Below are 19,286 nucleotides of genomic sequence, written 5' to 3'. Positions count from 1 at the left end.
AGGGGGGGGTCTTACAGCAATTCCTATGGGGCTACGCCTGTGAGCTGTTCCCCCAGTCTGCAAGGGCCAGTCTGTGCCCAGTGCACTGGGAGGGTTTTGCATCACAGCAGTCAGCTACACTCATGGTGGCTAAAAGCCTGAGTTTTTGCAATCCAGGGGAAACAGACTGTCCTTTACCACCCCATTCTCATCCAAAACAGGTAGGTTTGGATAGGATGGGGTGGGGTGGGGACCACATGGGGAGTCCTTAAAGATTCAGGGGAGGGAACAGCTGATCTCCTGCCTGGGACCCCGGTTCTGTTTTGGACAAAAAGCATCCTTTCCCTTCTCTACTGCCCCAGGGAACCCCTAACTCTAGACCACAGCCTAGAAGGACCCCCAGGATCCATTCAAGGGGTTCCCCCACCCTACACTGCACTAGACTGAAAGAAGGAACACTAGGATCTTGTGTGCTATGGAAAACAAAAGAGCAGGAGTTCCTGTTGGGTTCTAAAACCCACCTGACTCCATATGGTCAAAAAGGCCCCTGTCACCCCTATTCAATCCAAAAGAAAAAAAAAAGGTGGGTTGGGGAGTTGGGGAGGATGCCAGTAGGGAAGGAACTTTTCTCACCAATTCAATGTGATCTGGTCTGGGAAAAACAGCAGCCTGTTCCCTCTCTCCACCATGGTTTGTCCCACATGTGAAGGCAGGCCAGTAAACTGAAGCCCCACTCCCCCCTCTTTTTTTACCTAAGCTATACCTACTCAAAACTTCTCTCAGAAGAAAATTATGGTCCTAAAAGAATCCCTGACTATGGTCTCCATCTGTAAGAATTGAAAATAATATCTCTACCCAGATATATGTTTTATAAAGTTTATTAGGGAGGGTAAACAATCATTACTAAGTAAACTGACCATGTGGTCCCTAGCCTGCATGTCTCTTCTCTCCTTTCCCCCCTCACCTTCCTGCTCTGTTCTCTTCTTGGTTCTCCCCGATTCTCTTTCAATTCTCCCCCTCAGAAGTCCAAAGCTTTGACTTTTATTGATGTATCAATTGATGTATGCAGACGCAAACCTAGTGAATCTATGCTATGTCATGAATGTTTGATAGACAGGTAAAGTTACTCAGGAAGGGGAGGAGATGAGTTTCATTGACACAAGTAATAGCCAAAATGTAAATCCTCCTCAACAAGAGGAATCTCAGAGAAGTACACACAGATCTTTATGAAGGTTTGAGAGGGGAGAAAGGACTCTGGAATCAAAGATTGATACATTTGATTGTCCAAACACTAATATAATTACACCAGCCATCCCAGTCTATTCTTCCCTGGATGGCAATGAACCCCATGTGACACTGAAAGTAGAAAAAAAATTATACAATTGTCTTCTAGATACTGGGGCATCAAGATATGTGCTGATGAGTATACCTGATTCTAACTGTAATTGTATTGGTTCTATCAATATTGTGGGGGTGTCTAGAGCACCTCTGAAAGTCCCAAAGCTTTCACCACAAATGGTGACTGTGGGATCTTTATCTGTGGAACATTCATTCCTATGACTAACTCCCCTATGAATTTAATGGGGAGCCATCTTTTGTGTAAATTAAGAGCCACTATAATATGTACTCAAGATGGTGATATTACATTAGAACTACTTGAAGAATCTCTAAATTTGTTCCCTGTGCTCTTTCTAGATAGTCAGGAGGTGAATAAAACTCCCACCTTTAAAAGACCAACAGATATACCTGAATCTCTCTGGGCTACATCTTCTCCCAATGTAGGCCTGCTTAAATCAGCTATTTCAGTGCAAATTAGAGTAAGTGGTGGCCCACCTCAAGAGGTGTCCATTCCTCAATATCCATTATCAAAAGAAGCAATCAAGGGAATTATGCCAGTGATAAATTCTTTAATTAAAAAATAATAATCCCATGCAAATCAGAATACAATACACCTATTTTGCCTATTAAAAAACAAAAGTTAGCCCAAAATGAAAAACCTGTTTATTGATTTGTTCAAGATTTAAGGGCTATTAATAATCATGTCATCAGGACACCCTCTTGTTCCAAGTGCACCAACTATTATTTCCTCTATTCCTAGCACCTCTAAATATTTCACAGTAGTAGATTTGTATTCCCCCTTTTTTTCAATACCTATCCATGAAGATTCCTGAAACATATTTGCATTCACCTGGAAAGGGTCTCAAATATGTGGTGTAGTCTGCCTCAAGGTTACATAGAAAGTCCAACTTTATTTTCCCAAATTTTGACACAAGATTTGGCAAATATTAAGTTTAATCAGAACCATTTAATATACTTTGTGAATGATTTGCTCTTGGCCTCACCAAATGCTACAGCATGCCAAGAAGATAGCAAACATCTTCTATTGGAATTATATAAGAGAGGACACAAGATCTTGAAGTCAAAGGTTCAGTGGTGTCTCCCAAAAGTGGAGTATTTAAGATTTGTTTTTGCTGAAGGTGCCCACTTCATTTCCCCTAAGCATATTGAAGGTATCCAAAAATTGAGTGCTCCATCCACTAAGAGACAATTGAGAGCACTTTTGGGAACAGGATTTTGAAGACAATAGATTCTTTCCTATGGGAAAATCACCAAACCCCTTATAGCATTGACAAAAGATGCAGTCACTGAACCAAACCTAGATGCATAATACCTAGCATTGCTTACTAAATTAAAACAGGATATCCTATGTGCCCCTGCTCTAGACATCCCAGATTACAAAAAAACCATTCACTCTATATGTACATGAATGAAGAGGAGTAGATTCAGGTGTTTTAACCCAACCTTTAGGACTTATTCAACATCCAATTGCATATTATTTGGCTCAACTAGACCCAATAGCTTCAGGAGCACCACCATGTCTTAGAGGTGTAGCTACAACAGCTTTACTAATAACAAAAAATTCAGATTTAGAATTGGGATGCCCACTAATGATAACGTATCCTCATGAAGTTGAAGCATTGTTGCTAAAGCATAGAACACAGGCATTCTCTGACCAAAGACTTACAAGATATGAAATAGCTTTATTAGGCAATAAAAACATCATTTTTTGTTTTTTATTTTATTTGGTCAATTTCAAACATTATTCCTTGGTTACAAAAATCATATTCTATTTCTCTCTCCCCTCCCCCAGCCCTTCCTGTTGCAGATGCACAATTCCAGTGGGTATTACATGTGTCCTTGATCAGAACCTATTTCCATGCTGTTGATGTTTGCACTAGGATGTTCCTTTAGGGTCTATATCCCCAATCATATCCCCCTCGACCCATGTAATTGAAAATATCATTTTAAAATTCTGTACAACACTCAATCCTACCACCTTGCTTCCAGATTTACCAGTCACTGGAGAACCATTGCATAGTTTAGAATCATTAGTGTCCATGGCAGAAATACCACGTGAAAATCTCTTGGACACTCTTTTGGAAAATATAGATCTAGTTTTGTTTATGGATGGTTCTTCCTTTATGAGAGATAGTAGGCATTACACTGGAGCAGCTATAGTCACAGAATTTGCCATTCTGTGGTCAGCTTCACTGCCATCAAATATAAGTGCTCAATATGCAGAATTAATGGCATTGAAACATGCCTATGTAATCACAAGAGACAAGAAAGCAACAATCTACACTGATTCAAGATATGCCTTCAGAATATGTCACACGGTTGGTACCCTTTGTCTTCAAAGGGGATTTTTTAATATCAGCTGACAAAACTATTGCAAATGCTAAAATCATCAATGAGATTCATTCTGCTTTCCAACTACCAGAAACTGGCTGTTGTACATTGCTCTGCCTATACAAAATAACCCTGTCTCCAGAAGAAACCACCAGGCAGATGTTGCTGCAAAACTCCTTGCTACAGAAGGCCCGTATTAGTCTCAAATTTGGCAATTATCAGTGACTCAGATTTATCCCTTTCACGTAATGAAGAAGAGGTTAAAAATGGAAACAAAACTTCAAGGCAAAGCACATTAATGGGAACATTAATGGTGTATAGATGGCATCTGAAGGATAACCAATACTCCCTTGAACTTTTTATCATCAAATATATAAAAACAGTCATTTTATAACCCAGGGCACTGTAGACTCTGTGAAAAAAGTATGGATAGCCCCTGGCATAACTAACATTGCTGCTAAAGTATGTGCAGCCTGCAAAATCTGCCAAGCATATAACCAACATATCTTTTGTGGGAAAGCTTTTGGAAAATGTCCTTTGGCTTATATACCTTTTGAAAAATCTACAAATAGATTCCATTACAAGGACAAAGGCTAGATATTACAAATTTTGCCTAGTTATAGTAGACCAGCTAAGCAGATGGCTGGAAACATTTCCAACTGCTAGAGCAACAATGGCACTTTTAAGAGAAATCATGCCTTATTTTGATCTTCTGGCACAGATTGATTCACATAGGGGAACTCATTTTATTGATTTGGTTTTGTCACAAATGTATTCATGTTTAGGAATAACACCAAAGTTGCATATACCATACCACCCCCAGAGCTCAGGGCAAGTCAAGAGAATGAACAAAAAACTGAAAACTATGATTGGAAAACTATGCATTAAGACTCACTTGAAATGGCCTGAAGCTCTACCTTTAGCATTATTCTACCTTTGAATCAGGCCAAGGGTCTGAGATCTACACATCTCACCATTTGAGATGCTGTTTGATCATCTACAAATTCCTTCTAAACCATTTAATCCTGTGTATACATCATTGCTAGGAGGAGATACTCCTATTGCTTCATATATATGAGATCTGCAAACCAAAATACAAGAACATCAGGAATCAGGAGCCATGGTACAAATTGGACCTATAGACTTTGCTCTACTTGATTTAAATCCAGAAGATACAATATATGTAAAGAACTTCCAGCCCACAGGAGCAATTCAGCCAGTCTTGGAAGGTCCATTCCAAGTACTGTTAACAACCCCAATGGCAATCAAAATAGGAGAAAAGACATTATGGATCCATTGCTCTAATGTAAAAAAATTACCTTCCATTGGAAATGATTGACTGAATGTTTCAATGACATTGAACTCCTAAACTTACATATTTTTTCAATAAAAGGTTTGATTTTGAAATTGAATGAGTAATAGCAAATAGGTAAGCATATAATTTTATGTTATAGGATTTCTGTTTAGAAATGATGATTATTAATAAAATTGCATAGGATTATAGAAAAAGTTAAAATAACTGAATGATAGGTAAATGATAAAGTGTTACAAAGTGTTATAAGTGTTAGTCAACACCCACCTCAGGCGGGATATTGCATTTATAAAATATTCTCATATATAATGTTCTTGTATTTTTTGTACATAATAATTGTAACATTTATTTACCAGGAGGTGGAAAGGATAAAAGTGCAAAATATAGATAAAGAGACAGATTCTTCACAAGCCTACCATCTCTTCTCCAGTGAAGTCTGGTTCAGCCCCAGCAGGGGCTTCCCCAAGTCCCTGTCTTCACATGGATTTCCCGGCAATCCTCAGCCAGAAGTCCTGGTGGTGTCTTCAGCCAGAATTCCACCAACACAGCCTTCTCCAAAGCCAAAGCAGGCATTTCATCCATTCACCCAGCAAGCTGACACAGGATCCAGGGAAAAAAATCTCCTCCAAAGTCAAGGCAGGAATCTCAGTAACTCACTCCAAATGCCAGGAAAGGAATGATATCTAGACTATGCTGGTCACTTCTTTTATGCTTCTTTTTCCATGTCACCTTTTGTCACTCTTCCTTCTTCACAGAAACCAACAGCAATCTTTCAATTTGCCTAACACTGCAGGGGGAGGGGGAGGAGTAGCTTTTGGAGGTGTGATATTACTCTAGTAAGTGACTTGTGAACTCTCATACTTAATGGTAAGTAGGGGTACTTTAAGTTCTTGATTTGATTAGCTAAAAATAGACAAGAGGAGAGTTAATCCTCTCTTCACAATATGCTACAACTTTCCATAAGTTTTTTAGTGGATTCTCTAGAATTCTTCCCATTAGGCCATCATATCATCTGCAAAATGCAGTAGTTTTACTTCCTTGTGACCTATTTTAATAATTAGAATTTCTTTCATTTTTCTTATTGCTATAGTTAACATTTCTAGTGCAATACTGAATAATAGTTATGATAGTAGGCATCCTTACTTCACTGTAGATTTTAATGGGAAAGCATCTAAGCCAGTGGTTCTCAACATTTCTAATGCTATGACCCAGCAATACAGTTCCTCATGTTGCAGTGACCCCAAACCAAAAAATTATTTTGGTGGCTACTTCAAAACTGTAATTTTGCTACAGTTATGATTCGGAATGTAAATACCTGATATGCATTATGTATTCTCATTGCTACAAATCAAACATAATTTAAACATAGTGATTAATCACAAAAACAATATTTAATTATATGTTGAGAAATATTAATCCAGCAGGAGGCAGCCTGAGCACTGGGGTGTGTGAATCTTAAAAATTCTCAGACCCTACTTCATAAGATTTGGTTAAGACCATTCCCCATTTTAAACAATGAAGGAACTTAGATCAGGAATATGAGACCTCTACTCCACCCCTACTTAAGTCTGCTTTAGGGGAAGAAACTCCTTGCTTAACAATGAAAAATACTTAAACCCATACTTATAGTAAGGCAAAAGTTCTTAAGCTGTGCCTATTTTTAGATCTAATACAAAAGGGTGCTAAGTACCAATAAAGATCAGGCAACTTGTGAACTTGCAAAAGGCAAAGAGGTGAGAACTTACTCAGGAGTGAATTACTCAAAAGTTTAGCCTTCTTAGGTGTGAATTAAGAATGGTCTGTCCTTTGGAAACACGTCTACTGTGATTGGTAGATGTGAGAACTTAGGGGACGGGACATAGGAGAAAATCCCCTTTAAAAGGAGAGGAAAAGCTGCCTTGAAGGACAGTCTCAAGGAAGTCTCAGAGGAACTCCCTCTGGAGATGGCAGCTGGCCAAAGCTGAGCTAGTGTCTCTCTGAACACTAGAATCCTTGCTTGGACAAATCTTGTGGTGAGTGGATAAAAGGCTGACTGATTTCTCTCTTAGGGATTGGGCCTGGGCTGGCCTGGGCTGACCTGGGCTGACCTATCTTTTTCTCATTATTTCCTTTATCTCTCTCTCTCCCTTTCTTTAATTCCTCATTTGTATTAATTAAAATCTCTATAAAACCCAGCTGACTTGGGTATATTTCATATTTGGGAATTTTCCCCTGGCGACCACCTTATATTTAATTTAAAAACAAACACTGTCTTGAAAACATATTTTCTGCGGTCACAATTTAAGCCAATCTACTGTTTTATCTGCAACAATTTATGTCTTCCACTATTTTAACTCTTACAGGTGGGAGGTAAGTAAGTCCTGCCTGGGGAGGGGGTCCACAGATGCTGCCTTCTTCTTCCTGTTGTCTCCCTCCAGCTCAAGCTGAGGCTTCACTTTGCTGGGATTACTCGGCTCTGTTATCCACTCCAGGACTCGTTCTTAACCCCTCTGAAGCCAGGGCCTGGGTGCTCTCTGGGTCTCTGTTTGAGTCCGGTCTCCAGGCAACAGGGTAAATCCATTGCCCCTCATGGGGGGGTGGGGCAGAGGGACTGCTGATAGTTAATTAATATCAGTACAATGTGCGGGCAGCAGGGTCCCCGTTCTTTCTGAGATCTTGCTGTAAAGCAGGGTGATTTCTCAGTGACTAAAGCCATCAGAAATATGTATTTTCTAATGGCTTTAGGCAACCCTTATGTTTTGGTCGTTCAACCCCCGCTGGGGTCATGACCCACAGGTTGAGAACCGCTGATCTAAGCTTATCTTCATTACAAATAATGCTTGCTGATGGTTTTAGATAGACACTATTTACCATTTTAAGAAAAGTTCCATTTATTCCTTTGTTTTGTAGTGTTTTTAATAGAAATTGGTGCAGGAGCAGCCAAGTAATGTAGTGGTAGGCCTGGAGTCAGGAAGACTTGGGATCAAATTTGTCCTCAAAAACTTCCCAGCTGTGTGACACTGGGAAAATTACATAATCCTGAGTGCCTACCCCTTGACACTTTTCTGTTTTAATATTGTTACTATGACAAAAATTAGGGTTTTAAAAGAAAAGGAATGGGTGCTATATTTTATGAAAAGCTTTATCTGCATCTATTGAGATAATCATATGATTTCTTTTTGTTTTGTAATGGATATGATCAGCTACTTTCTGATGATTTTCTAATATTAAACTAGCCCTGTAATCCTGGTAGAAATCCCACCTAGGGATAGCTAGATGACTGAGCCAGGAAGTGATCAATGGATTCTTGTGTTTTCTATTTTTTCCTCTAATTTGAGAATATCAGGGCATTTTTTCTTATAATTTCTTACAATTTTATATTACAGGCTCTTTTTATCATAGCTTTCAGATAGTCCAATAATTGTTAGATGATCTCTCCTGAATCTATTTTCCATGTCATTTGTTTTTCCAGTGAAATATTTCACATTTTCTTCTATTTTCATTCTTTTGATTTCATTTTTTTTAATGTCTCATGTAATCATTAATTTCCACTTGCCCAAATCTAATTTTTAGGGAACTTTCTTCATTGATCTTTTGTACTTCCTTTTCAATTTGGGCAATTCTAATTTTTTTAAAAACCCTTACCTTCCGTCTTGGAGTCAATACTGTGTATTGGCTCCAAGGCAGAAGAGTGGTAAGGGCTAGGCAATGGGGGTCAAGTGACTTGCCCAGGGTCACACAGCTGGAAAGTGTCTGAGGCAGATTTGAACCTAGGACCTCCCATCTCTAGGGCTAGCTCTCAATCCACTGAGCTACCCAGCTGCTCCCAGCAATTCTAATTTTTAAAGAGTTGTTTTCTTTAGTGAATTTTTGTATATCTTTTTCTATTATTTTGCTTCCCTTAACAAGTTGTGATACTCTTTTTTTCATGATTCTTTTTCATCACTCATTTCTTTCCCAATTTTCCTCTTACATTTCTTATTTTGTTTTTTTATTTTGATGCTTGGGGTGGCCTGGCTGACTCATTATGAGAAGGCTTCAAGATGGTTTACATTGGATTTTGCTTCCCACTGATGGCTTACCCAGATGCTGCCTATACTGGATTGTGCTGAATTTTTTCTTCCATTGATGTTGCTTTTCCTGGATGCTCCCTGCACTGGATTATGCTCCTCTCTTAACCCAATGAGATGTACTTTTCCTGTCAACCTTCAATATTGTATAAGGCTGGGGAAACTGTTTCATCCTATCTTTCATTAGTTTTGCCACTCTAGAATTCATTTTGAGGTATTTTTTTAAAAGTGGATTTGAGAGAGCTAGGAGTATTCCTTCATTATTCTATGATTTTGGCTCAGAGTGACCTTTAAAGTGTCCTTGTAATGCTTCTTCTTACTTCCTTGTGAGTGCTTGCCTTATGTGAGTTCTCTGTAAAATAGTCTTTCAGGCAAATGTACATTTGGCATGCCAACAATGTGACCAATCCATTAGAGTTGCACTGTCTATAGAAGAGTTTTAATCTTTGGCAGTTCAGCTTTAGAAATGATCTCATTGTCTAATATTTTTGCTTATCAATGATAGAAGAATAGAGCTTGGGAATTGAGGCTGGACCTATGATTTCACTGGTATAGAAAACTCTCAGGTGAGAGATCTCTTTAACAATGCGTGCTTATAACTTATAATCTTATAATGTTATGATAGAGCATACCTAAGAAAATATGTGCTTCTGTAGAAGAGAAGCTGCTTGGGATTGTGGAACAACTTGCACATTTTCCCAAATGTTTTCTGGTCCTCTTTCTTCCTTCTCTTCACTTCTGGATCTTATTAAATTCTATGTTTCATTCCCAGACTGTCTCACTTAGTAAGCTGTCTCCCTTGTTCTAGCAAAGGGTCATTAGATGGGACTCTGAACCATGGATTTGAATTCATGCTGACTGTCCAAAACACAATGCCCCTATGAAGAGTTGTCATGAGACAAAGGCAAATAGGGTCCCAATTTTCAAAAGAGAGGATAGAGAATATAATCTACAAACTATAGTGAGCTCAACTTCAATTTCTGGGAAAACTATAAACTGAACTTTTACAAATATTGTGGCAACCATATAGTTAAAAAAAAAGTATTTATCAAAGACTTACTAGTTGCAAAGCATTATGCTAAGTACTGAGGTTACAAAGAAGGGCAAAGAATTCCCCATAACCATTTTCAAGAACCACACATTCCAATTGTAATAATGGCATATTCACTATGTTTTTGATATTATAATAGTGAAGTCCAAAAGGGAGCTTATGGAAGTAGAAACAATGTGTTGAGAGGTAGGAGTTTAAATGAGCTGGCTCCTACTTTCCTTCACCTCCCCTGAGTAAGGCAGTCAAGAGATGTTGCATAGGTAATTGGGGATCCCCTGATGTGGGATGGTGATGGGGAGTTGAAGGAAGGTCTCCCCTATCAGGGGGACCAAGGGGTAACCCAAATTTTTTGGCATGAAGTGGACCTGATGACAAACCTCCCTGGTGTCCTTGATTCATCGGGGGAGTGCTGGGAGCCATCAAAGACCATGCTGTTTGACACGGTCATGTTGATTCTACCCTCTGTCCCTGCACTTAGGCAACAATGTTTTGTTGACTATCTCCTTAGGATTTGTGTCTATTGTTAGGTTCTATGGAAACATGTATGTTGAGAATGAAATTGTGTGTCAGAAAAGCATGTACTTACTGAAGCTATAAAATAAATGCAAACCTCATTCAATGACAGAACAGTTATGTGATGCCTAAGCACAGGACTAAGTACTCAGTTGTCTCTCACCTCTTCATTATTCACCTGACCACTCCACCTAGTCAGAAGGACCCCCAACTTTGGGAGACCATGGGCTCAGCTCTCAAAAGGAGAGGGGTCTTATCTAGATTTCTGTTGTGGCAGGTCTGGCCACAATAGGACTCTTCTCCTTTGTTCCCAACAATAAATCTCAAGAAGATATCTGACTACATATTAATGGTTTATGAATAATGGTAATGAGGAGAGTTGGGGAGTTGGAATGAGGAATCAGGTTCCCTAATTTTCTTTCCCATCTACTTGGTCCTTCCCTCAAGTAGCTGTTCAGTCAACTTGAGTTTCACCAAATTTCCCCACTAATCTCTAAATCTTATTTATAATACTATAGGGTTAAGGAAAATATAGAACAGGTTCAAAGGGCAGGGGGAGGAAAGCCAGGCTCTCTGACAAAGAATCCTCAGCCTCCCCCCAATATCATAGGAATTTAGACACTCTCTTGAAATGTTTTTAATTTGTAGAAGGAACTTGATAGAAGTACTTTCTGAACAGACACTGATGAAATCCTCTATGGTTCTTGGCAAAGATCCCTGGCAAGGAAATCCTCCCTGCCAGTTCAAGGTTTCAGTTCCAAAAGCCCCCAGAGTTCTTCATGGAGCTCTCTCAGCTCTTCTCTTCTCTCCTAGTATCCTTTGCTCCTTAAAGGTCTCTGCTGTCACTCACTCATCTTGTAAAATTCCATCTTTTCCTCTTGCAATCTGCTCTAACACAATGGAGGGGATAATATGCAAATATATATAAAGTATAGTATTCCTTTACAATACATGATTTTTCTACCCCTAGTCTAAGTAATCTCTCCATCCTCAAATTTCTTATAGCATTAGTCTCCCTACTTCCTCCAAATTATTTATTTTTTATTTTGTATATATTTCATTTTAATTATTGCTTTATATGTTGTTTTTACCCAGTAGAATCTAAGATCCTTGTTTCATTTCTAGTGAAATATTGTCATAGTGACCCTATTTCCCATTTGGGACATGCTCAGTCAGTATGCTAGTCAATCATATGGAATCTGGGGAGTAGATTTGCTTTTAGGCATTGATAATGTAGGGATCCTTATTTTCATTTCAGAACACATGCAATATATCCTGCATGATTTCAAAGCAACAAAGTGAAAATCTAGTTTGCCCTTCTCTGGCTATGAGTGACTGAGTGTCTGCTAATTTGAAGTGATGAAAAATCTTCTGTTTGACTCCAGAAGGACTGCAGATGCAAAAGAAGATGAACTAGAACTGAATATAATTATAAAAAGTTTGAGTGAATGAGCTTAATCTAGCTCTTCTCTCAAAGCTGTTGGTTGAGGAAGACTTCAATGTATTGGCAGGTGAGGGAGGGACAAAAGCAAGCTATGTTCTCCCACTAGCCACCAAGTGTCTGTGATCTCTTGTGTGCTTCTGTTTCTTTTGTCTCTTTGTGTTAATTCTTTCCTGGCTGTCAGTGAATGGGATCTTCAGGAACAGAATTGGCCAAGTTATGACCTTGTGAGGTCAGGAGAGCCATCAGTGATCCTTCAGTAATGAGAGTTTGAGGCAGAGACCACCAAAAATGGTAACAGCATCAGTCAAGTTTGGTGGGAAGTCAGTATAATTACTGAGGGGCATGCTGAACTGGCTTAACAGTGGATCTTCCTACCAGCTGAGACTTCTCAACCAATGAGGAACCAGCCCAATTGAACAAGTGAAAGACTTACCCGTCATTGTGAATGCATCAAAGTGAATTTGGTGGGGATTCTTCAGAGAGAGAAAGGTCTCCCAGGGCCAAGAGTCACAAATGATCTTCATCCCTCTGTGTTCTCTACATCTATGTTTAACTATCTTTGAATTTTAGGCTTGAGCTCACTCTCTTCAGAGACCTTGAGTATTTAAACTGAGAGTATACTCTGTCCTTGCTATACTCTCTGTAAACATCTCTTTAGAAAACTCCATTGCTGCCAAATGGTTGGTTAATATTATGATGGAGTACTCTGGGGGCTTCAGAGTGATAGTATTAGAAGCTATTATTCCCCAGTTACCTCTAAAATCCCAGAAGTAGTCAGTGGCCCTCTTGGGACCCAATCTGACAAAGTAAAAGTGCTTTTTAAAGAATGAGCTTAGAAGGAGTGCCATAGTATCTTTCTATTTCCACTGTCTAGCACAGCAATGGGCATATACTAAATCCTAACACATGCTGAACCAAAATGAATTTGTGTTTCACGAAAGACCCTAATCCCATTCTCTCTTGTAGTATTTGTATGTCTATATTTTACCCTCTCTTAGACTCTAAAGTTGAAGCAAGGGCAATGTTCCAGTCATCTTTGTATCTTTCCCAATGCCTCCTTTAAGTATTTTATACACATCTGGTTCTCAGCAGGAGAAGGGAAGGGAAAGGACAATGGAGAAAAGAAAAAGCATTTACCACAAACTGGGCACTGTACTAAGTGTTTTACAAATAGCAAAAAAAAAAATTAGTTGAATTGAAATGAAAACTCTCCAACTCTTTTCTCCCTGTACCTACATGACTTCATTCTTGTTTCTATGCTTGTGCCTTATAGACACTTTGGGCTTTGGAGCTAGAATGAATTTTAGAAATAATCTGGTTAAGTTCCCTTTATTGAGAGGAAGAAAATAAGGCTTATGGAGGAGGGGGTACATTCCCAAAATCACACAAGTAGTCAGAAGCAGAGATTTCCTTGTTTTCCTACCTGCCCTTTCTCTGTCCAGAATTCTCTCCTGTAAAATTGGTAATTTTGAGAATTATGATAAATGCACTTTCCCCTATATTTGATGGTACTTTGATGGAGTCTTCAAGTAGTTTATAGAGAAGGAACTGAATGTGGAGGATTGGCACTACTCTCCTTTCACCTCCCCTGAGTGAGGCTGTCGATAACTGCTGCAAGGTAATTAGGGGTTCCTTGATGAGAAAGGGTGATGGGGAGTTGAAAGATCTCCCCTATAAAATCAACCCAGGGGTAACCCCAGATTCCCCAGCATGGAGAGGATCCAGAGACAAGCCTTGTCAGAGGCTTTGCCTCAGTGGGGGAGAGTCCTGATAGCTCTCTGTTGAAGCTGAATTCAGGTACCTTCCCAAGTTTCAAACCAAAGTACTTGACAGAATCTGACTTCAGTTTAGATGTTTAATGATATAACTAGAGGCAGGTTGGGAGATGGAAAGAGGGACTCAGTATCTCTAATCATTTCCTACCACAATCCTTGGCTCAGGTAGCTTTATAGCTGACCTGGATTTCTCTGTCCCAATCCCAAACTAAAATTTCCAAATTATCTAATATTTATCTAGCCTAAGTAAACAATAAAACAGGTGCAAGAGGTAGGGAGGGGAAGGGGAGCCTGGCTCTCCTTATCAGTAAGTCCATGGTTCCTTCGGGGTTTGAGGGATCTGATCCTCTCTAGGGATGGTGTTTGAGGTGTCAGACTAATGATAGCTTTGCAGAAGAAACTTGAATGTTGAAACAGAATAAATCTCCTTCTGGCTCTTCATGAAGTCCTCAGCAAGGAACTTACATCCTGCTTGGTCAAGGTCACAGCACAAAAAGTCAAGAATTCCATCTGGATATTTCCCAGGTCACTTTTTCTTTCCCAAGATGCTTTGCTCTCCAATGGCTGTTTCTGCCACTCAAGTCCCTCTTGCAAAATTCCAAGTTCCTCTCTTGCACCCATCATTACACTCCCCTTTTCATCCACCGGAAATGCATTCAAGAACTAGCTAAAAGACCACTCTAAGCATAAAGGCATTCCAAAGTGTTCTAGGCCATTGGAATGTGGGCCTTCTCAACTTCTACAATAGTCACAAGCTATGAGACAGATAGATAGACAGACAGACAGAGAGAGGCAGAGAGAGATGGACAGAGACAGAAACAGAGACAGAAACCAACAAAGCCAGAGAGAAGGACAGAGTAGAGAAAAAGACAGAGAAGCAGAGATAGTCAGAAACAGAAAGAAGATAAGAGAAAAAGGAGAGAGAAAGATTGAGAGTTGGAAAGAGAGACATGGAAGATACAGATTTTTAGAGACAACAAAGACAGAGATAGAAGGAAAAGGGAGAGAGAGACAGCAAGACAATAGAGAGAGAAGGAGCAAAATAGAGAGACGAGGGGGAGAGAGAAATTGAAAGAAATTTATAGAGGGATTTAAAGAGAGATTGAGAGAGAAAGAGACAAAGACAGAGATAAAAAGACATGAAAAGAGAGCTTCAATATAGGGTCATGGTTAAGGTAAGATTCATTTGTTCAGAAGTTCCTTCTTTTTCTCCCTCCCCACTAACTCCATGGAATACTCACTTATAGCAAACACTCACTCAAAGAGCAATGAAAATCAGCTTATGTTTATAGAGAGATGAGACCCATTACAAAAGTACATACATGAGATAAAAAAAGCTTAAAGGTACCAGATTTTATTTTTCTAGAATACAGTGAAGCAAGGATAGGAGAAGTATAAAGGGATTAATAAATTCATGCCCTCTGAGTGTGACAGCAATTTCTGTCCAGGTAGGTCATTTGTGCATCAGTGAGCCAGGTGATATTCTAATTGGTCATGGTTATATTTGAGGTAGTATCACCCTTCTTTGCCATCCCAAGCTGGCATCTACTCCTGTGGTTTTAATGTTTCAGGGCTTCTATGGGTTGTGCTCTTTCTGTTCCTACTTCCAGAATAAGTTCAGTTAGGTGGGAAACACATTAGGTCTTATCTCTTTTTTCTCTTTCCCTCTTTTTGTTGTCTCTGTCTCTGCCTTTCTTCTTTCTCACCACTCTGTCTTTTTCTCTGTCTCCATTTCTCTTCTGTCTCTGCCTCTATTGGTCTCCATCTCTATTTCTCTCTCCATTTTTCTCTTTCTATCTGTTCCTTACTGTTTCTGTCTTTCTGTCTCTGTCTCACTCTCTCTCTCTCTCTCTATCTCACAGCAAAAAATGGGGAAAACTACATTTCCCATCAGCCCCTGACTCATACTGGAGGTCTAACTTTGTGCTGTTTCTAGTTGTTTCCCTCAGGGAAATTGTCTTTTTCCTTCTACTGAGCTTCTTTAGTGTCTCCCACAATCTTACCTCAGCAGGAGACATGTAGTAAGGACTCCATAAATTCTTTATTAGTGATTCCTTACAGGCATTCATGTATCATCAATTTGGATAACTATAATAACTCAGATTCATATGGTATTTGAAGGACTGCAAAATACTTTCTTCATAATAACCCTGTGAGGGAGCTAATGGCAATTGTTATCCACCCTAATTTATAAATGAGGAGCTCTGGAAGTTTGAACTTTGTATCTGAGAAAAGATTCAGAATCTAAGACTAGCCCTTATCTATCCATGCTGCTCTTGATAATGAGGATGATGGGGGCTAAGATAAAAGATAAAATAAGATTTGTGTGCCTAATTCCTCAAGGTAGGTAATAATAAAGGCCTGTTGTAGGTCCAAGGTTCCAAGCCCAATAGGAATAGATGTCTCTACCTACGGGGTGTGGAGGCTCATGCCCACAGTTCTTGATACTAAGGGGACACTGAGGCTGGTGGATCAACTGAGTTTAGGAGTTCTAAGGTATAATAGGGCTAAAATCAAATGAGTAGATTCAGGAGGTCCAGCAACAATGTGGTGAGCCCCTCAGGAGTAGGAAGTGGGAGTAAAAAGAGATGGAAAACCAGTCTGCTTAAGGATGTATAAACTGGCCCAGATTTAAAAAGGAGTGGGTCAAATGGCACTGATCAGCAGTGGGGTGGGAACTATAAGAGTCTGTCTTAGCAATTGCCCAGCAGAAACTGAGTTTCAAGATAAAAAAAAAGGAAAGAATGGTCTATTCCAAGGTTCTATATGCATCAGGCTGCTCTGTTCCGCATTACCACCTTGATGAATGCTGCCTTTATGTCCTTATTCCTAAGACTGTAGACCACTGGGTTAAACAGGGAAGTGAATACATTGTAGAAAAGTGAGACCTGCTTGTCTCTCTCTGGGGAGTAGTTGGAGTTGAGCCTCATATAAATGTATATGGCAGGTGCATAGAACAGAGTAAGTACAATGAGGTGAGAAGCACAAGTGGAAAATGCCTTACACCTGCCTTGTGTGGTCTTGATCTTAAGGATGGCCATGGTGATGCGGACATAGGAAGCCAGTATGAATGACAGAGGGGCTACCATCATGAAAGTGGTCAGGACTAAATCTACCACCTCAATAAGGTGTGTGTCCATGCAGGCCAGGCTTCGGACTGAAGGACCCTCACAGAAGTAGTGATTGATTATATTGGGGCCACAGAAGGGGAGACTCATGGTAAAGTAGGTATGGAGTAGGGAGAAGAAGAAACCACAGATCCAGGTTCCTACCACCAACCTCACACATAAATCCCAATTAAGGATGAGTGTGTAACGCAATGGGAAGCAGATGGCTACATAGCGATCATAGGCCATGACTGCAAAGAAGATGCCCTCACTGAGACCCAGGGCACCAAATACATACATCTGTAGCCAGCAACCTCCAAAGGTGATGATCTTAGAACTGGAAAGCAGGTGCACCAGCATCTGAGGCACTGTGGTGGTGACATAGCCCAGGTCCAGTAGGGAAAGGACACTGAGGAAAAAATACATAGGTGTGTGCAGGTGGGAATCCAGACGGATCAGGAGGATGATGAGTCCATTACCCAGTACTGAGCAGAGGTAGAGAAGGAGAAATATGATGAAAAGGATCTTATTTGAGGTAGCGTCACTGGAGAAGCCAAGCAAGATAAATTCAGTAACAGAACTGTGGTTCGATGCTGGGAACATTGAGACAGGAGGGACCTGAAAAGGGAAAGAGAGAAGATGGTGGAATCCAGAAACCTCAGCAATGGTCAAGGGCAGAATGGATCCAGGGCCTTCTGAGTTCTTCATTTAAGACCCCATATTGAAAAGGTTTTCCCTGAGAACTTTGGCACAATCCTAGAATCATAGACTTTTATAGCTTCATGGATCTTTAATGATGATCTAGCCAAAACCCTCATTTCATACACAAGGCTAAAGAAGGAAGATTCATCATGTCAAAACATTTTGGAGAGACAAAGGTTAAAGTTTCTTTTTGCTCATTAAGTGCTAATTCCATGGTGCCCTTTGATCACATGGGAATAAGATCATAATGATGTTCAGAAATTGGAGAGGCTATGTTATTTGTTTCCCCCACAAATGCATCAACAATGAGCAAAACAAAACAAAAAATTCCCAATTATACTTTTTTTTTTTTGGTGGGAAAGGGAGGGCTCCATTTATCTCTTGGAAGATTTCCAGAGATCCTTGCAAATCTGGGAGAATCTTAGAATAATAAGATTCAGTTGGAAAATGTCATGTAATCTAAAATACCCATCATTATGCAAATGAAGAAACTGAGGCACAGAAAAATTAAGTAATTTGTTGAAGGTCACATAGGTAGTAAGTATTGTGGTCAGTCTCTTCTCCATTTTAATCAGTCTTAGAAAGGGTAGGAAAATAGAAATAGAAGAAGGTTTGAATCTTTTTTTAACCCATACCTTCTGTCTTAGAATCAATATTGTGTATTGGTTCCAAGGCAGAAGAAAAGTAAGGGCTAGGCAATGGGGGTTAAGTGGGTTAAGCCCAGAGTCACACAGCTAGGAAATGGGGGCAGCTAGGTAAGTCAGTGGATTGAGAGCCTCAGACAAGTTTCCTAGTGTGTGATCTTAGGGCAAGTCACTTAATCCCCATTGCCCACAATAATTCATGAAACAACTTATTAGGACATGCAGATTTTCACTCTACATAGGTAGAGGGAGTAACTCCATGAATGAGATTACATAGCCTCTTTTTAAATTGTATTTATTTTTTCTGGGTAAGAAAATCAATTTATTGATCAGTTTAGCAATAACCAATCAATTAATTGGAAGGGATCTCTTTTAGTGATCAAAGACAAAGAAATTCAACCTCATGAATCATTAAATAAAAATTTGGAAGCTTATATAATGGTAGTTCTTTTTTAAAAAACCCTTACCTTCCGTCTTGAAGTCAATACTGTGTATTGGCTCCAAGGCAGAAGAGTGGTAAAAGCTAGCCATGGGGGTGAAGTGACTTGCCCAGGGTCACACAGGTGGGAAGTGTCTGAGGCCAAATGGTAGTTCATAATAAAAATATCTAAGAAATATGAGGATCAGTTAAAATATATATGAATCAGTTGAAGAAATTGGGGATATCTAGGCTATAAAGAAAAGATTCAGAGGATATGCAAGGTATCTTTGAGTATTTGAAGAACTCTCAAGTGGAAGAATAGTTAGACTTGTTCTGTTTGGTCCTAGAGTTTGGCAATGGGTGGAAGATGGAAAGAAACAAATTTAAGCCTTGATTCAGGAAAAGAACTCCCTATCCAAAAGTGAAATGTCTATTTCTAGAACTAAGGGGTTCTCTTTCATTGAGAATTTTCATATGATGATCGCAGGACCACCTGTCTTGCATATAACAATGAGGATACCTTCTCCAGTAAGGTTTGGACCTGTCTTAAAATTCTATGATTTTAGTGAGTAGAATTTGAATCGTTGGAAAAGAATGGA

At 39.5% G+C, this 19,286-nt stretch overlaps 1 protein-coding gene across 1 annotated transcript; it reads right to left on the bottom strand.

Moving 5' to 3' along the window:
• Window positions 1-12,812: 12,812 nt before the first annotated feature.
• On the bottom strand, window positions 12,813-17,523 carry LOC100619493 (olfactory receptor 2A12-like). The gene is made up of 2 exons (XM_007493021.3): window positions 16,609-17,523; window positions 12,813-12,836 (listed from the first exon to the last, which is right to left on the bottom strand). The coding sequence occupies exons 1-2, from the start codon at window positions 17,521-17,523 to the stop codon at window positions 12,813-12,815; spliced, it is 939 nt and encodes a 312-aa protein (XP_007493083.2).
• Window positions 17,524-19,286: the final 1,763 nt, after the last annotated feature.

The sequence above is a fragment of the Monodelphis domestica genome, chromosome 4 (assembly GCF_027887165.1).
Source record: "Monodelphis domestica isolate mMonDom1 chromosome 4, mMonDom1.pri, whole genome shotgun sequence".
NCBI lineage: Eukaryota > Metazoa > Chordata > Mammalia > Didelphimorphia > Didelphidae > Monodelphis > Monodelphis domestica.
Note: the sequence above shows the minus strand (reverse complement) of the source record. Positions and strands in the feature narration are given on the sequence as shown.

What these genes read in the sequence shown, in the direction of transcription:
- LOC100619493 (XM_007493021.3), bottom strand. Translation starts at nt 17,523, where the DNA reads ATGTTCCCAGCATCGAACCACAGTTCTGTTACTGAATTTATCTTGCTT. An exon ending in AGGCAGCATTCATCAAGGTG is followed by an intron (nt 12,837 to 16,608) that starts GTAATGCGGAAC and finishes TTACTTTGTCAG; the next exon opens with ATTGGGTCCCAAGAGGGCCA.